The 25,118-nt window shown below is 42.6% G+C and overlaps 1 protein-coding gene across 2 annotated transcripts in view; it reads right to left on the bottom strand.

Moving 5' to 3' along the window:
- Positions 1-13,826: 13,826 nt before the first annotated feature.
- The window catches only part of ALDH7A1 (aldehyde dehydrogenase 7 family member A1), a 39,196-nt gene continuing 27,904 nt past the window's right edge, over positions 13,827-25,118 (bottom strand). Inside the window, exons 14-18 of one of the 2 annotated variants that reach the window (XM_004279856.4) lie at positions 22,895-23,011; positions 21,704-21,801; positions 21,010-21,083; positions 17,851-17,926; positions 13,827-16,220 (exon numbers count right to left, since the gene is read on the bottom strand). In XM_004279856.4, the coding sequence (XP_004279904.2) occupies positions 16,166-16,220; positions 17,851-17,926; positions 21,010-21,083; positions 21,704-21,801; positions 22,895-23,011 (420 nt within the window). In that variant the 3' untranslated portion in view covers positions 13,827-16,165. The remainder of the gene's footprint in view (positions 16,221-17,850; positions 17,927-21,009; positions 21,084-21,703; positions 21,802-22,894; positions 23,012-25,118) is intronic. The other variant, XR_004476862.2, reaches the window with a different exon arrangement.

Genomic DNA, 25,118 nt, shown 5'->3' with positions numbered 1-25,118 from the left:
TAAAATACACACACTACTATATATAAAATAGATAGCCAACAAGGATCTACTGTATAGCAGAGGGAACTATGTGCAATATCCAGTAATACCTGATAATGCAAGAGAATGTAAAAAAAAGAATATATATAGGGCTTCCCTGGTGGCGCAGTGGTTGAGAGTCCACCTGCCGATGCAGGGGACACGGGTTCATGCCCCGGTCCAGGAAGATCCCACATGCCGCGGAGCGGCTGGGCCCGTGAGCCATGGCCGCTGAGCCTGCGCATCCGGAACGTGTGCTCCGCAACGGGAGAGGCCACAACAGTGAGAGGCCCGCGTACCACACACACAAATATATATATATATATATATATATATATATATATATATGTATAACTGAATCACTTTGCTGTACACCTGAAACACAACACTGTAAATCAACTATATTTCAATAAAAATTTTTAAAAATATATATAGATCAAAATCCAAAAAAAAAAAGAGAGAGAGAGAAACAGCCTGAAGAATAACTAGAAATACAACTTTTGGAGGTTTATCAGAAGAGAAAGAGCATTCTGGTTTTCTGATGACCAGGCCTGGCTCTCTGTATAAAGGCCATAAAGCAGTGGGGAAACAGAAGATGATTAGACAAAAAGAGCAAAGGAAGTGAGAAACGGTGTTGCTGGAGAGGAAACAGTGAGGGCTGGGGAGCCAGGCAGTGTCCACTCAGCAGAAAAGAGAGCAGAGGCGCCCCACTGAGAGGGTCCCCCTCTCTGGATCACCCAGGCTTCTACCAGCCCTGTGGGTGCCAACACCAGAGCAGGGAGGTGCCCTGAACTTGGCACATAGCTTGGAGGCCAACCAGGCCCCACCTCACTTTGGGAGGAAGGCTGGGAGCCAGACCAGGCCAGGAGAGACCTCAGACCACAATGTAAGTCTGAGCCCAGAGAGGAAACGCAGAGAACATTGGCTGGAACCATCACAAAGGGTGGGTTAGGCAAAGCCATCAAAGAGACCTTAGTTCAAAGTGGCAAACAAAGGAGCTCCATGTGGCCCAGGATTGGGTCTGCCCCATATCCCTGCCACGCTCGGTAGGCTAGGAGCAGCCGTGGGCCCCTGGCCTCAGGGAACCTCGGTGACGGATGTCAGAGCACAGTGGCTGGGGCCCGTGGTCCGTTATGCTTTCTGCAGCTGGAGGTTTGCAAAGCACCTCCTAGTGGCCACCACGTCCCCCACCCCATTTGATAGGTAGTGAAACTGAGTCACAGAGAAATTAAGTAACTTCTCAAAGGTCAGGGCTAGTTAGTTAGAGGAGCCAGGGATTTGATGCTCTGGTTCCAGAAGCCATGCTGCTGACCACTATGCTAGGCTGTCTCCTGTCTAAACTCACATTTTCTGCACCTTCAGAAACTCTCCAAAGTTCACAACATTGTCTTTAACAGACAACTACACATGCTTCACTGGGAAAACAGCATTCAAGGAAAAGAAGTTATAATAGTTTAAACAGATGTCCAGCAAAGCACAGTTAATAAGTTTACAAACGAACAAATTAGGAGATTATTTCCCAAGCCTAGATAGGGCAATCTAAAAAATTACACATCCAGAATGACTCCTGGGCCCATAATATGGGATAATTGAAATTACCACTCTTTTTTTTTTTCCATCCCACCCTCTCTCCCCTGGCAACCACAAGTCTGTTCTCTGTCTGGTCACTATTCCTTTTTAAGAGCACAAAAACATTAGTAAACTCTACTATTTCATTAGGTTCCTCAAATCTTAGAATATCTGAAATACGTTTTCATTATCTAAGACCAAATGAGACCAAACTCTGAATGACAAACCAGGTAAATAGTCCTGTATCACTGGACGAGGCTTTTCTTTGTAGGCTTGGAAACATGTCTCACCACCCTAAGTTTACTTCCTAAAAGTAAACATTTCTAGAAAAGGTTTCTTTTTCAGAGAAGGGACTACAGAATTGAAAGCCCTGGCAACAAATGCTGCACAAGGGCTGCCCGGGGCCTTCCATCTCATCTCGGGCTGAACTGTGTCCGCCTGCCACTTACTGTCCGGCCCCAGCTCTGGAGGTCAGTGCGGGCACCCTTGGCTCCTGCAGCAGCACAGGGACCCTCATCTAATTCCCTCTGAGGCCGGGATTGCACAGCCAGCACCCAGTGCCCTGGAATCAAAGACGTAAGGAACCAAAGCTGCTCCTCATTTCAGCCTCACACACAGGAGTTCCAGGGGCCCAAACTTCCCATTCCTTTAGAGTCTCCTGGGAGTATAAATCCATTAAATTGTTCAAGAATCCATTAGAGTGTTCAAGTGAAAACTCCCTGGATTTTTCTAGTGGTGAGTTTCCTGTTAGTGGGCGTTGCTTCTAAGTTATCCCAGCTAAGCAGAGTCTCCTGCATTTTTGGAAGCCGTTCAGTGGAGAAAATCCACACTCTGGCTTCCATCCATCCATTCAGATTCTGCACCCAAGAGCGCCCACTTGGGAATTACCGCTTCCCGAGATTCTGAATCTTACAAATGGCAGGTTTCTTGTCTTCTTTCTGGGCCTCAGATTGCTTTAATAAAATATATTTCAAATGTCTTACTCCTTCCACATGGGACAGACAACCAGGAAGCTTAGGTTTTCTATAAAGAAAATGCACTAAAAGCAAAAACCTCTTTGTATTGATTTGATGGGTTTTTTTCCTTATGATAATTCAGGAAAATACCTGCCAAGAATACTGCTCCCAAATCCTCTAAATCGCAACCTGGGCTGAATCTGCAGTGCATGTGGCCACACCCCGCCTGCCCCAACAAGTCCACACCAATCACGGAATGTACTGGGCTCCTGAGACTACAGCTGGAAACAGCTGTCCCATCTCAGATCTCAGGTTTCACCAAAAAGTGGATCAAGTGGGGAATTCCAGCTGGGTGGGGATTGTGAGTGGTTTTTCCCCTCAGACTGTGTGTGTGAGAATGTGGAGGTGTCTTTTTCTCACTATCAACCAAGCAAAGCTTTCCAATGCACAAACAAACCTGAAAAGAATTTCTCTTCTCTGACACCTGTGAAAACCCTGGGAAATCACCCACCTATTAAAAAACATCCCTGGCTTATTTTGTTTGTTTGCTTTGTCTTGGGTAAACCTGCCATCAAGTACCACCCAAAATACGCCAGTCATTTTTGCTGCACTTGCCTCTCAAAACATTGTCTTTTTCACTTGAGCCTATGAAGTTTGACTAGTCAGGACTGGATATTGAGATTCTCAGTGCTGAAACTCTGAAAGCAACTCATGTCCCAGGCTGGCACATGCCATAATCCCTGTGTCCCTTTTGGTGATTATCAACTGACAATAGTGACAATGACAAGAAAAGAGCCTAGTGATGCAAGGCAAACAGACTATCTCCCCAAATGCCCCACTGATATACCAGCTGAAGGGCAGAGGGGCATATTAATTTCTCAGAGAAATCAGAGTATCACTCTGACTAAATACCGAGTTATGTGTGATTCTGAAGAAAATAAGAGCAGATAGATAATGTTATTTTAAGGTGTTACAATTTAACTAACGGTATTAATACTGTGTACAGGACTTCCCTGCTGGTGCAGTGGTTAAGAATCCGCCTGCCAATTCAGGGGACATGGGTTCGAGCCCTGGTCCGGGAAGATCCCACATGCACAGAGCAACTAAGCCCGTGCGCCACAACTACTGAGCCTGCGCTCTAGAGCCCGCAAGCCACAACTACTGAAGAGTAGCCCCCGCTTGCCACAACTAGAGAAAGCCAGCGTGCAGCAACGAAGACCCAACGTAGCCAAAAGTAAAAATTAAAAAAAACATACTGTGTACAAATTCAATTTTATCCTCTGTCTGGGCTTCAAAGAAGGCAGGAGACAGGCCAGTAACAAAAAAGAATCTTTTCCTATCAGGAAAATGCCCATTTGTGGGTTTTTACTCAGTTCCAGGGAACTACTTTCATAGATGCATACACAGGAAAGTGGCAGCTTTTCTTTTTCCTAATTTGTTTTATATTGGTAGGAAAAGCTAGACTAGTTCTCTCTCTTACAAAGGCAGTAAGGGAGCAGGAAACAGGCTAGGGCTACCTAGGTAAGGACACTCGTGCATCAGAAAGACTATGGACCCAAAACACAGGTATAGATAATTTCAAAGAATAAGTCACAAATGATTATGGGTACAGAATTATTCCATTTTTGCTTTTAAAACTACATATATAATTAAAGTCCCATGGGACAGAATTCCAGCTCTCTTCCAAGTCCATGAAAGTGTGCACCACGGGTCTCAGTCCACACCCCCTGCCTCACTCCATACCAACCACACTGGCCTCGCCTCCCTCCTCCTGGAAAGTCTGTCACATGTGCCAACCTCCTTCCTGCTGGAAGGAAGGAGGGCCTGGCTCCTCCACCGTCTCAGCTTCTGTACCTGGGGTGTATGAACTGAACAGACAAAAGAGAGATTAACAATAACAATTCCCAAAACGGCCAACCTGATGACCCAATCTGCTTTTGGGGCAGGGGCATGCAGAGGTAAAAGTTCTTATTTTAATGTTTCATGACTCCAATTAGATTGAGAAAGTTCCTAACTTCATGATTGTCTGAGCTTAATGGGGGGAAAAAACATATTACTCACTTAAAACTGAAGGGAAAGCATTTTCTCATAGAGCCATGGCTCATAAACCTGTTCATCTAGAGGTATAGCTCACAGACTGCCCCCTCCACACTGTCTGCACGTCACCATAGCCACCACTCCTTGAAAAACAACAGAATTTCCTTGTTCCTTTATGGTTAAGGTAAGTGAAACATAGTTTAGACAACCAGTCTATATAGGAAACAACTAGTTCACAAAATAAGGAAACCTACCATTGTCAAGAAATTCTTATTCATATGAGCTAAATTAGACTAGGTAGTAAAGAAATTCAAATCCTGTTAAGGACACCAGGAAACAGAAAATGCTTCCAATGACATAAATATAAAAGGGGAAAACCTTAAAAAAAAAAAAAAAGGAATTGCTTGCTCTTTTCTTATGCCTAAGAGTGAAAAATACTAAGATGGGTATATCAGACTTCTTTGTTGCCAGTTGTCAGTGCACAGCTATTTTCAGCCTAATAGGACACATCAATATGTCAACATTTAATATACTAATTTGTTATTAATATTTCTAATCCAAAGGCTAAGAAGGAAAGAGGGGACATGATCCACATTGGTAAGTGGATAAATATGAAATAAATTACCAAAGAAAATAACCTCAGCTGAGGCTGTCATAAGATTCAGAACACCTCTAACTGGCATGGTTTTCTGTGATCATCCCAGCTAGATTTAGGTTTCTACTCCCAATCTTTCCCTCGGAAATGCAAATGTTAAACCAACATACCTGTTACAATTAGGTGTGGCTGCAAGTAATAAAATGCCAAAAATACAACAGCATAAACAAGATAGAAGATTATCTCTCTGTTTCAGAAAAGCCTAGGGGTTGGCAGTCCAGACCTGCACCTAAAAGTCCTCAGGAACCCAAGCTATTTTCACACATGGCCACACCTTTTTGCAAGAGACTAGAAGATGCTGTCTGTCTTTATTCTAGGCAATCATGCCACCACAAGAGGGAGAGGATGGATATTGGATTAGGAAATGAGCCATCTCTACTACATCCAAATTCTACCAAAAACATGAAAGGGATCACAATATGCCACCCCAAAATATGCCACTTTGGCAGAAGGATTCTTTTGAGCTGAAGGCAGTTGAGAAAAAGCAGACACAGGAAAAGCTCTCTGTCCATCCCCCATCTGCCTAAAAGCTTAACTTGACTTGTGAAGGTGTCCTCCTCTCTCATACCCGGAAGGAAAGAACAACCTTTATCACCAGAGGTAGAGACAGCACCCAGATGAGTCTGCATAAACTAAACCTTACTAGATAACCCTTGTCTTCCATGTTTCCCCCGTATACTTAGCATCCCACAATTTACTACGCCTAGAAGCCCAAACCCTTTTCCTTCATCTTGTCACTTCTCCACAATTTATTGCCCTTGGTTAAAATGGAATGTAGGAACTTCCCTGGTGGCACAGTGGTTGAGAATCCGCCCGCCACTGCAGGGGACACTTCGAGCCCTGGTCCGGGAAGATCCCACATGCCGCGGAGCAACTAAGCCCTCGAGCCACAACCATTGAGCCCACGTGCCACAGCTACTGAAGCCCGTGTGCCTAGAGACCATGCTCCACAATGAAGAGTTGCCCCCACTCGCCACAACTAGAGAAAGACCACGTGCAGCAACGAAGACCCAATGCAGCCAAAAGAATAAACAAACAAATAAATAAAAATTACAGGTACATCATAACCATGGGGGTGCAAAAAGAGGGAGCAGTCAATTTCACATTGGGGTGAGGATGATCATGTAAAGTTTTCTGTAACCTTCCTTATGGTTGTTAAGGAACACAGAAGGAAAAGAAATAACAAACCAGAAGTAGACCTTATAAGTCCAATAGTAACCCGGAAGCGAATTTCCTGTAGTGATTCTTTGACTGTGAGCCACAGAGCGGCGGCCCTATGTTGCTTAATAGTAAACAAAGGCCAGCCAGTGAGATTTCGCTGGAGGAAATGGTCTGTCCAGTTAAAAAGCCCTTTTTGTTTCTGGAAGCTACTAAAAATCCAAGCCCTTCAAGTCATTTAGGCAATTTAGAGGGAACAATTGGGCTTTTCCCTTCTTCAGAGGATGTACTTTACAGAGATGAATCCTGCTGGGGGAGAAAGAGGACAACACACTGACTAGGTTCTTTATAAAGACCCAGGACTGAGGGGATGTCGTGACTCCAGTCACTCAGCCTGAGCAGCACATAGGCTGTGACATCTTGATGGGGGTGGGGACCCTCTGTGGTGGGGAAGCCCTGGGAGGCCAGGCGGAGAGTGCTGCCGGGAAGGCCATAGCAGCCGCAGCCAGCGTGGCTCTGAGCTTTTGTGAGAAAGAATAAAATGAAATCCCTCAAGGAGGAAAGGAGGCAGTGTGGTCACGAGCAAGTCCTTGGTAAATGTGTAGAGGTCAAACAATACAAATGGGGAATACGGGCTCAGCTTACCTGTATTCACAGGAGATACTGGAATGAGTTGCCACTTACTTGGCAACTAAGGCCGAAGGCAGAGGTAGGCAGAGGTGAGAAGACGTCTTCTCTTTGACTCCTTGCTCAGGGCAAACTGCGGGAATAAAAATTCACTGGGTCGTTCCCACAGAGTCTACGGCCCAGAAGCTGTAGAAAGCCTGGTACTTTTTCCTTAGAGGTTCTTTTCCATTTCAAGAGGTTAAAATCATTTGATCACTCTGTTTTGGGTAGACAGAGTCTGGATTTAAAACACCACGAAATATTGCAATGATTATGCGTGATTTTTTTTAAGTTGGGGCAGATCATTACTTCAAGGCAAGAAAGAAAAACCTTCAATGAATTGTCTTGGTTATTCTTAACACAGTTTGTTATATTTTTTTAATGAAAGCTGTTAATTCTGAGGGAAGTAGTATAAAACTAACATCTGATTCTCCAAGTTGCAATTTGAAATAAGACAAGATGTATCCCTAAGACACTGGCCCCTCATGTTATCCCCAGAAAAGATAAGGCAATGTGTCATCTCCTCCCCAAAAAAGGACACGGGCAAAGCTTCTCACAGAACATGAGGCTCACAGGCTCTGTTTGAGATCATGAGTGAAGCGCATTTCCTGGCTCACAGCTGAATGTCCTCATGTTAATTGCATACTTAAATGATCCCTAAACTGGAGAAAATGTCTCCTCTTTCCACTCAGAAGATTTTCGCAGCTGAAAGCGGAACAATTTGAATAGGAGTTCACCAGCTCAAATCAGGTCAAAAGGAGAGAAATTCAGTGGTATGGTATTTGGCTCACTGCAATCCAAGATCAAACCAGTTCCAGTCATGGTTCTTGGGTTTCTCTCAAACGTCCTGGGCTAAGACTTCCTTAAAGAGACTCTGAGCTCATCAGAGAAAGCACTGGAGATCCCACCACAGCTACAGGAGCCCAGCCTAACATGCTTCTCTCTGACCATACACCTGAGACATGCCCATCTCCCCCTCCTCCTTTCCAGATAGGTGTCTACTCTAATAGCCCAGGTCCTGGACCTGCCAAATAGGGGCTAACCCCCCAGACTATGTCATCTCCCCCAGACCCTATTTGCCAAAGGAATGACCTCTGAATCAGGGCTGACCCCCATCAGTCCCCCATCGGTCCAGACCACTAAGCCTCTCTTAATTAAATCAGAGCCCTTGGGCTGGCCCAGGCCTAGAACAGCTCCACACAGAACACAGGGAGCTCCATCATTTCAACCAATAATACCAGGTGTCTATTACACTTTACCCAGAAAGTTCTTGTATCCGATATTGCATTTGTATTTTACAATGGTTCTGGGAAAAGAAGTATGGTAGGAAGATTATGCCCATTTTACAGAGGAAGATGGGGGCCTTAGAAGAGATGTGGTTTTCCCAGTGTTACACGGTCCAGAGTTGGGAATCGAATCCAGCTCTTCTGACAGCCCCATTGTGGTAGATTAAGAATCCACTGAGTCAGAGTAGAAAAATGGAGCAAAGAGGTAATGCAGAGGAAGCTCACATCTGGTTCCCACCCAGCCCCTCTCCCATTTCCCACTTCTCTTTTACCAGCACTGACTTTTCTAGGTCCCACTCTTTCCATTTGGCCTCTTGGCTCCCTACAGGATTGCCAATCTTTGCCAACCCTTCCTTCAACTGTCTCATTTGTCCAAACGTATTTCTTCCACCTCCCACTCTGTCCTAACTAATTTTGAAATTTCCCTGACTGGTTGCTTCTGGAAGCTGATTACTTCTATTTTTTTTACCAAAGGGATGAATAACGGATAGCCCTGGGAAATGATAGCAGAATCTAAATGAATTCTTAACTGGCTGATCATCAGATAGCATAAGGAAGTAAAAGGACATGTGACAGAGGATATTCCAGACAGTGGGAGGAGGAGAATATTTTTAACAAATACTGTGGTGGAAGCTGCTAATTTTCCCCCAGTATCCATTCTGTCCTCTCTCCCTCTCTCAACATAATAGAACACCCCAGTTTTGTCTGAGTACACGGCTCCCAAAAACAAAGGTTTGTTTCTCAACCTCCCATTTGGCTATATAGTATGTGCTATGTGACTAAGTTCTGCCAATGTGATGTGAGTGGAAATGAGGTATGCAACTTCTGGGTCACACCTGTAAGTGGAAGAGGGCCCTCCCCTAATTATGTAGGTGGTAGCAGTGAGCCATCTTCACCAAGCAGAACAGCAACCAGAAGAAGCTTAAGGCCCAGACACCATGGGGTCACCAGTCCACCCTGGACTACTTACACCTGGACTATTAAATAGGAGAGACAAACTACCTTGTTGAGCCTTCATTCTCTGTAGTCTGTTAGAGGAGATAAAATCATATCCTAAATAATAGCAGGGCCCTTATTGGAAGTCTATAGGCTGTTTCGCTCTTCGTGGTAGAAACACTGTCATTAGCCAAGAAGGGTTAGAGTTGGGCAAGCCTGATTCATCAGAGCCTAAAGAATAAAGCCATAGCATCCTTGGGCTGGAAGGAGATGTGTGAAACTGGAAAAGATCATCCAAGCTGTGGCCCACCTGTAGCTAACTGGCGTGTACAGCCTCCATCTGAAGAAATTTAAATTTGATTTTTTCTGAAAGCTAACTCCCAAGGATGACTCAACCACTTAACCGATTGCGGCCCACGGACACCAATTTTTTTACTTCAGATTTGGTCCAGACTATTCATTTTGCAGACAAGAGAGCTAGGGCACGGAGAGGTCAGATTACTCCTCTAAGAGCATCCTGCCCCTTAGAAGCAGATCTGTGCCTAGAACTCAGGTGTTCCACCTCCCAGACCTGTGCCACCCATTTATCCGGCTGAACCCCTGGGCAGCTCAGCTCCCAGACAAACAAGCGAGGTGGGGGAGAGTCAAGTAACATTTTAATTCTGACAAAAAAATCTACATTTAAGGAAAGGCCAGTTCCTCTTTCTCTACCTCATTTCTTCCAGAACAGTTCAGGCCTAAAGCCATTAGGTGGGTGAGGAGGACATCCATGCGGGAGATGAGACCAGCACCCTCAGAACCAGAAGGTCAGGGAGGCGTCCTCAGAAGGGTGGGAAACAGGTTATTCCAATGAGAAAGTACATCAAGGGTAATGAGAGGCAGTTTCTTACTATCAGAGATAAGAGCTGCAAATATTGAAAGGGAAAAAACCAAAATGAACCCTGTAATGTTGGGCTGGATGTGGAAGTTTTGATGTGAACTCCTGGCTCTCAGTATAAGCAGACAGATTCGGAAGTAAATATAGACATACTTGTGTGTACAGTTGACCCTTGAACAACACGGGCATTAGGGGTGCTGACCTTCTGCAGAGTGGAAAATCCACGCATAAACTTATAGTTGGCCCTCTGTAAACGAGGTTCCAATTCTGCAAGTTCAACCAACCATGGATTTTGTAGTACTGTAGTAATGACATTGAAAACAATCCCAGTGTAAGTGGCCCAGTGCAGTTCAAACCTCTGTTGTTCAAGAGTCAACTGTAGGGGGGCTTCCCTGGTAGCAAAGGGGTTAAGAATCTGCCTGCCAATGCAGGGAACACGGGTTAGAGCCCTGGTCCAGGAAGATCCCACATGCCGTGGAGCAACTAAGCCCATGTGCCACAACTACTGAGCCTGCGTTCTAGAGCCCGCAAGCCACAACTACTGAGCCCATGTGCCACAACTACTGAAGCCCGAGTGCCTAGAGCCCGTGCTCCACAACAAGAGAAGCCACCGCAATGAGAAGCCCGCGCACAACAAAGAGTAGCCCCCAGTCGCCACAACTAGAGAAAGCCCACAGGCAGCAACAAAGACCCAACACAGCCAAAAATAAATAAAATAAAAAATAAATTTATTTAAAAAAAAAGTCAACTGTACATGTATTTCCCAGCTCTGTCCTCTGTGAGGACCTGGGAGCAGTGACATCTTCATGTCAATAGGCATACGTACACCAGATCTTGGCTCCTAAATACAGTTCTTGACTAAATGGAATCAGGGCTCCTGGGAGAAATGGCTGATTCCAGGGCTGGAGAAGGAAAAGTACAAGAACCACCTGAGACATCTTGTTTCAAATAGCAAAGAAGCGCCCAAAGAATGGGGACACATCCAAAGAACACAGAAGCCAGCTTGAAGGGAGTCCTGCTGGCCAAATCAGGGACATCAAAGTACATTCTGAGCATCAAATAAGGAATGAAATAAATGGATTATCACTTACTGGATAAAATAGGAAAACAGGGACAAATAAGTGGATAAATGGAAAGTTTGAGGGAGAACTGAACATATAGTTTCAAAGTGCCTCCTTACAAGACATATTAACTTACAAAGGAGAAACACTTTACAATGAAAAAAGCTGGTGGACACCACTCTAGTCAAGATATCAATGGTAACATGAATAATAGACAAAACGGAATCATGCACCACCTGATGGGACTCAGGGGAATACGGCACCATTTCTGCAATCGTACTGCTAAAGGTGCGCAACCTGAACCTAATCATGAGAAAACACCAAGTTGAGGGTCATCCTACCAAGTCAGTGGTCTGTAACTTCCAAAGTATCAAGGCCATAAAAGTTAAGGAGAGACTAAAGGAAACTAAGGAGATATGACAGCATGGCTCCTTTTGCTATAAAGGACTCTACTGGCTCAAACGACAGGAGAATGGATCTAAGAATTAGAATGTCAGTAACATCAATTTCCTGCTTTTGATGCTTGTACATGGTTATGTAGGAAAATGTAGTTTGTGGGGAATATACACTAAAGTATTTGGAGTTGTTGCGGAATCAGGTCAACAACATATTCTCAGTTTAGGGGGGAAAAGTTCCATTTTTAAGTTCGTGATTATGTCAAAAATAAAGAAGAATACAAAAGGAAAAAGGAAATATCAGCGATTGAGAAACAGGCAGGCAGGGAAGGAGGGCACTGTAAGAGCTCCACAGTTTCAGGGACTGCAGTTCCTATCACCAGAGCGCTAACCTGGAGCCAGACTGCTTGGGTGCCAATTTCAGCGCCCATCATTTATCAGCGGTAAGACCTGGGCAACGTTGCTTACCCTCTCTGTACCTGTCTTATTAGTAAAATGAGGATCATAATACCTACTTTGTAGAATTGTTATGAGAATTAAATGGGTTTATATTTAAGTGCTTTGAGAAGTGCCTGGACCATGGGTGAGTAAAACACAATGTCCCCTGGAGTTGTTAAAAAATGGAGTAACCTCACATACATGCTTACTGTGGGGAGGGGCGGAGTGGATGGAAAATAAAACTTATTTAATATTTTAAATTTAAAAGACACTACTCTGATTACAGCCATCGTTTTTTCTCTGATATTTCGGGGCTCATGGTTTACTTGAGCATAGTAATCAACTGCAGGAGAAATGATCCGCGTAATCAGACGGGAGAAGGGAAGGCAGGTAACCAGTGGTGCTGGAATGGAAAGCAGCTCAGAAGAGTGGGACACTAGGGCTTCCCTGATGGTGCAGTGGTTAAGAATCCGCCTGCCAATGCAGGGGACACGGGTTCGAGCCCTGGTCTGGGAAGATCCCACATGCCGCAGAGCAGCTAAGTCTGTGAACGACTACTGAGCCTGAGCTCTAGAGCCCTCGAGCCACAACTACTGAGCCTGCACGCCACAACTACTGAAGCCCGCACACCTAGAGCCCGAGCTCCGCAACAAGAGAAGCTACCGCAATGAGAAACCTGCGCACCACAAGGAAGAGTAGTCCCAGCTCGCCCCAACTAGGGAAAGCCCGCACACAGCAACGAAGATCCAACACAGCCAAAAATAAATAATTTTTTTTTTTAAAAAAAGGAGACTCAGTTTAAAAAAAAAAAAAGAATGGGGCACTGAGTTTAGCACATCTGCCTGCTGAACGCAAAACCTTTTCCACGATGACTTCCTGGAGAGCAGAGTCCACACAACTCTCGGCCCTGCCCAACTGAGGCGCTTGCTCTGACCAACAGCACCACCTACAGGTCAACACCATGAAGACAATTTGATAGTATGATTCCTGGCCAGATTTCTAGAACCCTGGAATTGCCAGTGAAAAAGCCTTCAACCAGCAAACAGCAAACACTGAGGAATTATTGGATCTGTGTTCCTATTTTCATAGCTAATCTACCTTGGAAAATAAATGGCCTCTGCGATAATTTACACATGAGAGAAATCCAATTGACAATGACTAAAATTATAAACCATATAGGAATAAACTTAAAATAATTTTGCTACGCATCTTAAGTATTTGAATTCAACGTACATACCATATACCTAGATTTTAAAAAACAGGAGTATTGTAAATTGATTCTTTCCTATTTATAAATCTATGATCCCGATAAAAATCTCAAAGAACTTCGCTTTTCAGAAACCTGAAAAATGCTTCTGAATTTCACTTAGGAAAATAGACAATATTTAAAAGTGCAAAATACCCCAATAACAACATTTATTGAGCTCTTACCACTGCCAGGCACTATATTACTTTTGTAATTTTTTCCTTTAATCTTTACAGTTGTTTGGGATGGGCGTTATTACCATCCCATACAGTGGGAATGCTAATCACAGCCACTCAGGTCCACTGTGGGAGCTGGGAACTCTGGCAGTATGGCTGTAACACCGGATGCAGGCAAGGCGGGGCAGACAGTCACAAGGGGCTCAGTGTAACCAGTAACCAGCAGTACAGGACTCCCAGCACCTTAAATCACATGGCCAGCAATAACACACACAAATGTAAATTTTAACTTCTGTGGTTAAAAATACTAATAAGTAACTTTCATTAAGTCAGTAAAAAACAGAGGGACATGTAAGGCCAAAATTTTTTAATAAACATCATGACAAAAAATGTCCTTGTTGCTAGAAACATTTGTAGAAAATTTGTGAATTAGTTTCAATGAAAGCTTTCAGAATCAGTTTAACTTGACTTCCATACCTAAGATTAGAGTTGCCGGTCCCCCTCTCACCAGTGTACTAGAGATTATTCCATATTGGCCACCATGGCATGGCTTTAGCAAATACACAGGAGGATGGAGAGCCTCCTCATTGGAGAGAATACATACCTGATTGGAGAGAAATTATAAATGTAAAAATTGAAAAAACACCAACACAGCTCGTGTTTCGAAATACTTGTTAAAAAATAATATGCTTGGAAAAAACAGGATATAAAAAAATATTTCAATCGAAATTAATCTCAATTTCACAAAATGAAAATAGCCAATTACTACATGGTTTCTAAAAACATTTTAAATAGTGCTTTACTATTTTCTTCAGACATTATTATAGACACTAAAGACAGGGCTACAATACCTAACGTTGTGACTTACAAAGAAAAACCACAGCAAGGTTTTTTTAAACAAATGCCCAAACTGCGTAATTTTCTTAGGCAACTGCTTGTATTAACCTTGTATTGATACACATATACTTTTAATCTATTTTGTACTTCAACACATGGAAGGAAACTTGGCTTTCAGCACAATCCTTTCATGAGATATTTAGAGTCCCTAGTTGAATAAGGGGAAGCTCACAAGTGTGCAGTTTGTGTGTGCTGGGGAGAGGGGTGGTGGAAAGGGGGTTAGGAAGCCTAGGATTCCAAGCACCTGATTCTCCGACATCATTTTTTTGTTGGTTTGAATTTTTAATCAAAGTTATACATTCTCTTGATTTAAAGAGTCAAATAGCTCTATAAGACTTGTTATGGAAGATAATCCCTCCTGTCTCCATGCCCCACCCCCCATTTGCCCTCTCCTGAAGCAATGATATTTTCAGAATTTAGCTCCCTATCTTTTATAAGCCTATGTTTCTATTTCTTGCTTTTGTAATTTTGGGCATTATTGATTTTCCACTACAGAACATAAACTGCCTGCCTCTCTGACCTACCTCAAACCCTGAACTTTTCCTGCCAACATGCTCTCAGAAGGCCTATCGTCCATGTTTGGCTTAATATTCAAGGTTGACAACAGCATACCTGGGTGAACACTAGTCACAGCTGGGCCGCGGAACATGTTATACCTTTCCTTCCCTGATAAATTTATAATTGCTTGGTTTTTTCATTTGCTTGCTTCTCTGCCATAACTCAACCCCAAACTCTTTGCCAGGTGTCTACATCTCTCCATATATCTTGACACATCAGGTCATCTACAGATGTCATCTTCTTGCAAGTCTTCTGTCCCAGTCCAGTCTGGCAGGAGTCGACGGGGTGGTGGCTGCTACCCATCAGGGGAGTGAAGGCTGCCAGGAAGACAGAACTGCAGGAGCCAGCGTGAGCTCGACAGGGCCCTGGGCTGAATCACTCCAGTAGCTCCCGGGCAGCTTCTGAAGAGAAGGACGTGGACTCCCAGGAAAGAAAAAGTGAACTATGCCGAGTCCACTGCGAACACATGCTGCTACACACTTGGTTATTCTGACAACAAACCTAAGGGCAACTAAGGAAGCCTAACAGCTAAAGACGACGGTCCGAGGTTGCATAAGAAATCCAGGTGTGCTCTGCATAGAATTCCACACAGTCGTCAGCAGGTGCACGTTCTAGGTAGGGCAGGAGCAAAATCTCCATCCACCCCCCAAATTTCTTCTGTGGTGACACAAGCCATCCTGAGCGAGAGAAGCTGTGATAATGATGAATGCCCTCAGACATCTTAAACAGCAAGTCGTTCCACAGGGATACTGTGCTATGCTCCTCCATAAACAAGGGACACTCCCTTCAATCACACCCTTTCCAACATCTGCTGAGGAGGGTGACATGAATCAATACTTGCTACCGATTTCTTTACTTGCTCAGGAGACGTTCCTGCACCTCCTGACAAGACTTCTATTTTTTCCCCTATTATGTTCTGTACTTTTCAAATTCCTACCATGGCATGCATTATATTTTTCTAAATTATAAAAATAATGCTAAAGTTTAAAAAAATCAGTAACTACTAGTAACATAAAAATCCATCGAATCTATCTTTTATTACTTAAGGCTATGTCATGAAAATTTTTATTTTTTAAAAAAGTCTCTTGATTTAGGCTTCAGAAGCATAAGGGATTAACCACTGTCAAATTCAAAATGATCCATTGATTCAAGGCAAATAGTAATTTTCTTCGTCTTCTTCAGAAGAAAGAGATGCAACAATGCCTGAAACACTTGAAATGTCAATTGAAAGCAACTTTACTGAAACTTGATTCCTTGGGCCAAAGGCAGATCCTTACTGTAGTTGATGGTACTAAGGGAGGGGAAAAATGAACAAAATTAAATGGATAGTATACACGTAATAGAGGAAATTTTATGCCATTAAAAAAATGTGTCTGATCTGCATATATTAACAAGGTCAAATATTCAAGTTATAAGTTAATGAAGAAAAAAATTAGCATACAAAAAACATTAGTATAGATCCAGTTTTATAAAAGAAAAAATACGAGAAATACAAAATTCTAGAAAGACACACAGCATATGTGTTAGTAATGGTTTTCAGGGCACAAGAATATGGGGATTATAACTTCATCTTCTTTATGTCTCTCAATAACTTGTACTGAATTAGGAGGAAAAATACAGATATTCCCATTCTGATAGAAATAAAATAAAACTATAATAATTTGGAAAATAAAAGATTCCCTCTTAGTCAGTCATCTGGCTTTTCTCCTGAGAGGAAGTGTCTCCGTCAGATGGATACCAAAAAGGCTGCAGCTACATGCTTGGTCCCCTAGATCTCAAGTACACAAGAAAAGTAAAAGGAACATAACTGACTTCAACAAATGGGAATCAGACAAAGAGCATGCATGTGTCTGAGAGTAAAGGAGCCACAGCCAAAGCAACTCAGAAACTCCTGATATATACTTGAAATTTGCTAAGAGTAGATCTTAAGCTCGCTCGCTCTCTCTCGCTCTCTCTCTCACTCTGACTCTCTCTCACACTCACACTCACACACACACACACACACACACACACACACACTGTTGTGAGGTAAAGGATGTGCTAACTTGATTGTGGGAATCTTTTCACAATGTATGTGTATGTCAAATCATCATGCTGCACACTTCAAATATATTACGATTTAATTTGTCAATTATACCTCAATAAAGCTGGAGGGGAAAAAAAAATTCCTAACAGACAGGAAGTTGCTGAGGAGACAATGAGCGAAGGTGTAGGAAACCCCCCTCCCCGAGAGGTTCCAGAGCCAGTGAGAAGCAGTAAATGAGACAGACGGTGTCCTGGGTTCCTCACCCTGTGCTCCTCTTTCTACAACCTAACACGACATGGGCCTGACCCCACACACCATTTTACCGCTCTTGGATAGTGATTTCTACCCAAGAGGGAGGGAAAACAGAAAACAAATAAAAAGCAGCTCCTAGCCAGAACGTCCCAGCAACAGGTTCCCTTGCCAGCTACCCTTGGGCTGGGTGAACGTGCTAATCCACTTTCAAAGCTTGTGCTCACTATTCCCAGAGCTGTATCCCCCAGCTCGCTAGCCAGGCCCGCAGCCCACCTGCCCACCTCCATGTCCTACTGCCCTGGCAGCCTGCAGGGGTGGTAACTGTACCCAAGGAAAAAAACTGAAAGGACAGCCTCTTCCACTTTCTCCTGCTGGTTGACCCCAATTGTCCTGCTCCTGTGCTGTCTCTAGACAGGAACCACTACCGAGACGGTTTCACAGTCAGGCGCTGGGCACTAGCTGAAGCTGGAAAGATGGGTAGGAAAATAATAGCACCAAATAGATGCTCTGGGAGGGGAGAGCTGTGGAATGTTAGAAACATAAAATCAAGAGAAATTGCATGAACAGAACAGACAGTAGGAGACTGTGGAAGCACATTCCAGAGGCTGTAAAGCCAAACCATTTTCCCAAAGCCTTTCCTTACCAAGTAGATCTTCTCATGTACTGTTTCCAGGCATCACTACCAGACTCCCTGCCACCGCCAGTGTGCTTCTCTCCTCCTAGAGAAATACACAAGCAGCTCATGAATCTTGCGCAGTGCCTCTGAGTGGGCTCCTACTCAGGATCACAGAAATGAAGACACCAGGAGACCAGAGCCACCTGACCAACAGGTAGCCAGAGTATCCCCTCTGCAAACAAACAGATAAAAGACAGAGACCAAACCAAATGGGAAAAAGGGAACTAGGTTGGAAAATAAAGTAAAAGGAATTAACCAAAAAAACAGAAATGTCAGGAAGCACCTTAAAAAAAAACTTACCATTAGACCAAGGTGTTAAGAGTGGAAACCTCTGAATAGTGGAAATGTAATTTTATTTTCCCATTTATGCTTATCTGTATATTATTTTCTACGTTATACATAAACTGATTTTATAATGTTTAAATGTCATATTATTTTTAAAGGTTACAAAAAGGATAATGATTCCATAAAACAAGAAAAGGGTACTGTTTAAAAGCGTGCCCTCAAAGCACACTTAGGGGGGCTTCCCTGGTGGCGCAGTGGTTGGGAGTCTGCCTGCCGATGCAGGGGACACGGGTTCGTGCCCCGGTCCGGGAGGATCCCGCATGCCGCGGAGCAGCTGGGCCCGTGAGCCATGGCCGCTGGGCCTGCGCGTCCGGAGCCTGTGCTCCGCGACGGGAGAGGCCACAGCGGTGAGAGGCCTGCGTACCGCAAAAAACAAAAACAAAAACAAACAAACAAAAGGACACTTAGTATCGTTTTTAGTAAGAGCAGAGGAGAAAAAAACAATAGAAGTGTTTTGAAGAAAAGTTTGAGGAAATCTCCCCAAAAGACTAACGAGATGGAAAATAAGAGGGGAAAAAATAACACAATTAGATAATTCTTCAACAGATAACATTCAAATACTAGTTCTAGAAATTAAAATACAGAAAAATCAAAGGGAAAAAATTGTCAAAGAAACACTATCAAAACAAAATAAAACTATCAAAAACTTCCCAGAACTAAAAACTGTGAGTCCCAATGTTAAGGCCAATTACTGGTCCATTGACTGTCCAACAAAAATGTTTACCAAGATCTCCATTGAGGCATATTACTGAAGAATTTCAGAACATCAGACATAAATAACAGACCCCAAATTTTTTGAAATGGGGGAAAAAAAGACCAGAAATCATTGGGCTTTTCAACCACAGTAATGGAAACCAGAAGACAAGTAAGTTATAGCTTCCAAAGGCTGAGAAAAAACTTACAATCTGTGCAGAAAAGACATAGCAGGTCTGCTTACAATGTTACTGGCATCTGGAAACTTGTAGGCTAAACAGTCCCCTACACTGTCTCATTGAGCAAACAATGTGGTTTATGTTAAATACCTGCTTTCCTTCAGGGAGTCTGGAATTTGGGTGCTTAGGCAGAGGTTGCCTGTGTGACCGACCCCCAATAAAAGCCTTGGGTACTGAGTCTCTATGCTTTGCTGGTAGACAGTGTTTCACATATGTTGTCACAATCCGATGCAGGAAGAATTAAGCACATCTTCTGTGACTACACTGGGAGAAGACTTAGGAGCCAGACACTTAGTATCTCGTTTTCTCTAGACCTCACCCTGTGCAATAACAGCTCACAGGAAAAGAGAGGGAGGGTTTAAGAAAGTTAATCTATGATAACAAAGGGTCAGTACATAATGTCTAAAGTTGTGAAAGAGCAGTTAAAGCACATTACTTAGAAAAACTGAAGTAAATTCAAAGGTCAATTTCCTTTTTCCTTCAGTAAGAATCTCAAAGTAGCTGCCTCCGGGAAAGGAGGAGGAAAAGCAAAGTATGGGGCAGAACTGCTTTTTCCATTAATGAGACTTTTTAAAAACTTTAGAAATGAACTGTAAAGGCTGAAATAAAAGAGTCAATTGGAGAGAGAAGGCATGGGCGGCAAACAGGGATTGAGGGCCTACAGAAGGAGCAGACACTCACTTAATAGTGGAGCACAGAGATAAACAGCTAAGCTGAAATCAGGAACGTTTATCAATGTCTGTACGCTGAATAGTAATTGCCCTCTGCTTTAAAATGCATAAAAGGATGCTTCAAAAAAATGCTTCTAATTATTTAAATTTTACAGGTATTAATGTATGTTTGTTTTACTTCTCTGTGTGTGTATATATATATAAATAATGCAATCTGTTTTTACTATATTTTGGATAATTTTTAATAAGTTAATATATGATTGTTGGGAAGGCCTCTTTTAAAAAAAAAAAAAAAAAACTTTTACTATTACTACTAAGTTTAAGCATCAAGAGCCCCAGGCTCATTAAGAGAAAAGAGGAGCTGGGCCTAATGAAAAGAAACAACTCAATATTTTATCTAAGATAAAAGATAATGTATAATATTTACTATGCCCACTTTGCAAATAAAAACCAGAAATTTTCATGTGAAATTTTCTGGCTTTGAAGCAGAGGTTCTTAATCTTTTTGGGGTCTTCAAGCGTCTCCCAAGAAAACAGATGCCATTTCAGGAGTTCACATAATTCAGCTGAAGGGCCCCTGTTCTAACATGATGCTGCATCTGAGAATAAAATGTAGGACCTTGGACAATAACTCTGAATATAGAGCATAAGCTCTCTCGAGCATGTCAGACCAGATAAGATTATTATTTCAGTGTCTTGGTCAAACTTTTCTAAAAGACTAGTGCTTTTTCTTTGCCACCTGTTATGGACTAAATTGTGTTCCCCTGCCCCAATTTCATAGGTTGAAGCCCCAACCTCCAATTCCTTAGAACGTGGCTAGCTGTATTTGGCAACAGGGCCCTTAAGGAGGCAATTAAGGTTAAATGAAGTCATAAAGGTGGGGTTTTAAGCCAATAAGACTAATGTCCTTATAAGAAGATAAAGAGACACCAGGGATGTACGTGCACAGAGAACAGGCCATGCAAGGACACAGGAGGAAGACGGCCATCTACAAGCCAGAAGAGAGGCCTCAGGAAAAACCAAACCTGCCAACACCTTGATTTTGGACTTCCAGCCTCCAAGAATGTGAGAAAACACATTTCTATTGTTTGAGCCACCCAGTCTGGCATTTTGTTATGGCAGCCCCGGCAGACTAATAAACTGGCCAACATGAAAAAGGAGAAAGGATTCTCTACGTACCAAATGCACCTCCAATCTCAGCCCCACTCGTTGGAATGTTGACGTTTACAATGCCACAGTCTGATCCTTTGGGGCTGTGTGTAAAAAGGGAGGCAAAGTGAAAGCAAAACATGTGAAAGTTAAAAATAAATAAATAAATAAAAAGGAAAAACACACACACACACACACAACAAATATACACAAATGAATAAATAATCCAAACAAAACCTCTAAGACTCTCAATGCTAAACAATAAATAAATAAATAAAATAGGGGACTTCCCTGGTGGCGCAGTGGTTAAGAATCCGCCTGCCAATGCAGGGGACATGGGTTCGATCCTTGGTCCAGGAAGATCCCACATGCCACGGAGCAACTAAGCCCGTGCACCACAACTACTGAGGCTACGCTCTAGAGTCCACGAGCCACAACTACTGAGCCCACGTGCGCCTAGAGCCCATGCTCCGCAACAAGAGAAGCCACCGCAATGAAAAGCCCATGCACCACAACCGCTATGAAGGGTAGCCCCCGCGCACTGCAACCAGAGAAAGCCCACGTGCAGCAACAAAGACCCAACGCAGCCAAAATTTAAAAATATAAATAAGTAAATTTATTTAAAAAAATATTTTCACCTATGATGGTTTCATTTTCTTTTTTTATAGTCCATTCACCACATAAATCAGACTTACGTAAGTTTTCAAAATAGACAAAGTTATACCCAAGCCAGCGAAAGATTCTGCCCAAATCCTTGGTAAAGATGCTACTTGAAAGTCCCTGTTTTACTTCATTATTCCATGCAAAGACCTCGTCTTCATTCTAAAAGGACAGGCATTGGAAGCTGTTAGATGATACACACTGTTCTGGTCCAAACTGACTAATAGTAAACTCATTTCTGGTAAATTTCACTCATTTCGTGAAATTTACCAGTATAATTTTAGTGCACAAAAGGAAACTAAGGAGTCAACATCTTCCTAATTCTGTTTATCTTGTACAGTGCTTTGTGGGATTTTCCCCTTACCTGAACTTTGAGAAAAACATGAGAACATTCTTCCATTCAAGCCACTACGTATAAGAGCTGTTATTTACTGAGCTCTTACTATGTGCAACACACTGACCTAGGCACTGAGCATGCATTTATACATTTAATCCTCACCCAATGACACAGGCTCTGTATTATCCCTAATGTACAGATTAGGCAAGAGAGGCTAAATGATTTGCTCAGGAACTCACAGTCAAACACAGACACAAGGCAAAACATGAAATTACACTCTGTAGTCACATTATGTGAAACAATAATAGACAACTTAAAGCAAGATTTTAATTAGTGCAATCATATAATTGCAACAAGGTATAAATCTCATCATCCTTCAACTGTTAATCATGGCACAGCCAAGCCTTGATTCAATCTCTAGACATCTGCTGGCATGGTAGGGCCTGTCACGGGCTGGGAAGGAGACCCTCTAGTTACCTTTATCTGTTAAAACCTCCACAGCCTGTCCTCTGATACAAGTTGTAATTGTATGTCTACAAATTGCCCTTGTATCTTCTCATTTTGTCCACTGATACTTAGCACTCAGACTATCAAACTACCTCGTCCCTTTTGTGCAGAAGCTGACTTCATAGTCTATCAACACAGCTGATACAGGTGATGAGGGCAATGTTCTCCATAAATTTCAATGTTGGCCCTCTACTTGTCTTAATTCCCCTGGAAGCTAGCTTATGCTCTATTGTTGAAAGTGTTCATCTCATCATAGTTTGTCCTTGACCTTCAAATCTTTACTAATCGGAGTGACTTTCTAAAACCTCCCTAAAGGCCGACTGAAATTTAATATACCTTTATTTTCTCCTAGTCTTCTCACTTGTTTCAATGTTGAACTAGAGAAAAGAGAGAAGGAATCCAGTTTTTTACCTTGAATTTAAAGACATAAAGAATTGGGGCAAAAGTCTCTGTGTGTACAATGGACGCGTTGTGGTCAAGGCCTGTCACAATTGTCGGTTCTACATAATTTCCAGGGCGATCCATAACCTGCAGTAGAGAAAGGAAATAAAAACAAGAGCATTTTGTTTTCTGGTTCCTGAAGTCAGAGGATACCATCTTTGTTTATAATTTTGAGAAAAAAAAAATAAACACCATTTATAAGTGAATTATTTCTCCAAAATAACCTCCCATCATGAATGAAAATTTTCTCTGCCTCTTATTGGTTCTAACTTAGTTGGTTAGAAAAAAAATAGAATAAAGGAGTCAAGGATAGAGAGCTGTGCCGTGCATCATGACCAAGTTACAGGGAAAAAACGCTGGTGGTTATTTTTAACTTCACATAATTTTAAGAGGTAATCTATACCTGTTCTGTTACAAACTGTATTGTGCCCATACCCACACCCCCAAATTCTTATGTTGAAGCCTTAAACCCACCCCACTCCCATTACGACTAAATTTAGAGACAGGACCTTTAAGGAGGTAAAGTTAAATGAGGTCATGTGGGTGAGGCCCTAATCAGATAGAAATAATTCCTCATAAGAAGAGGAAGAGACACCAGGGACCTCCTCTCTCCAAGCAGGGAGGAAAGGCCATGTGAGGACATGGAGAGAAGGTGGCCGTCTGCAAGCCAGGGACAGAGGCCTCACCAGGAAGGATCAACCCGGCCAGCACCGTGATTTGGGACTCAGCTTCCAAAACTGTGAGACAAATTTGTTGTTTAAGCCACCCAGTCTGTGATATTTTGCTATGGCAGCCCTAGCAAACTAACATATTAATACAGAAATCAAAAGCTCTAAAAGGGTATACTATAGACACTCTCCTAACTAACCTCCACATAACCAAATTACTAGTTCATCTCCACTTAACTTCTATAAAATATTCTGATGCCTGCAGCAAGCTGCTTGGCTGGTGGTCAGCTCTCCAGGGTGACTGTGTAATTCTGCTCTTACCCTCTGAGCTGTACGTTTACCAAGAGTCATCTGTATTTACTCCCAACCCTGTATGTGGCAGCTGTATTTGTTATTACAATACCATATTGCATTATGTAACTTAAGTAAATATTATACAAAGGGGAAAAAAGAGCTACTTCTAAAGATTAAGTTAAAATGCTTAAAAAAACTCAAGGTAAGTAACAAAAAGTACAAATACACATACATATCTCTATCCAATGAGATGTGGGTATGTCAACGTTGAGAGACTAGGGAGAAGGATTCTGCTTCTCAGAGAGCTTTGCCAAGAGACTCAGTTTTCAGTGATTTTTAAAGAAGTGAAAATAAATTGTAGATAATAAATTATATGTATAGCTTATTCAAGGATGAAGACAATTCCTATCATACATGAAGAAAACGCCTTGAATCTACATCTCAAGAATCAAACAAATATAGTGTGAAATGAAATTCATATTTTATGGGAAGACAAGAAAAATTTAAACATCAAAAACTTTCTCTGCCCTATGGCCTCCTCTCTCCCCTCAACTGTGCACTGTGTATCTGTATCATGCATCAACCAAACCTCCCCATTGGCAGAAATACCTGCTCAACCATAAACAGCAACATTCTCCTAGCACCACCAAGACAACTCCTTAAAAGATAGCATTCCTTATATTGTAAGGGGCCATGATGACGCTTAGATGCTTAGATCTAGATTGTGTAAACTGTCAAAGATACGTCATTCAATGTACAGCCCTCTGTCTAAAAAACCTATATAACTGCCTTGACTTCTAACAGGTAGAACGGTTCTCGGAGCTTTCTGAGGTGCTGTTCCCGGGTTATAATCCTCGATTTGGCTCAAATAAAAATTTCCATTTCTTTCTTAAATCAACTAATTTTTCATCGACAATAGTAATATGTGTTAAAAATGCTTTTGGTATGTTTTTTATTTTGATTCACTGCCTTAAATGACTTAATAATCACTACTAAATGTGGATTTTTTTTTTTTTTTTGCAGTACGCGGGCCTCTCACCGCTGCGGCCTCTCCCGTTGCGGAGCACAGGCTCAGCGGCCATGGTCCACGGTGTGGGATCCTCCTGGACCGGGGCACGAACCCATGTCCCATGCATCGGCAGGCGGACCCTCAACCACTGCACCACCAGGGAAGCCCTAAATGCGGATTTTAAATTGCACTAAATACAGTCTTCCATACCATGAAAAAGAGG

The sequence above is a fragment of the Orcinus orca genome, chromosome 3 (assembly GCF_937001465.1).
Source record: "Orcinus orca chromosome 3, mOrcOrc1.1, whole genome shotgun sequence".
Lineage (NCBI taxonomy): Eukaryota > Metazoa > Chordata > Mammalia > Artiodactyla > Delphinidae > Orcinus > Orcinus orca.
This window is presented reverse-complemented; position numbering and strand designations above follow the sequence as displayed.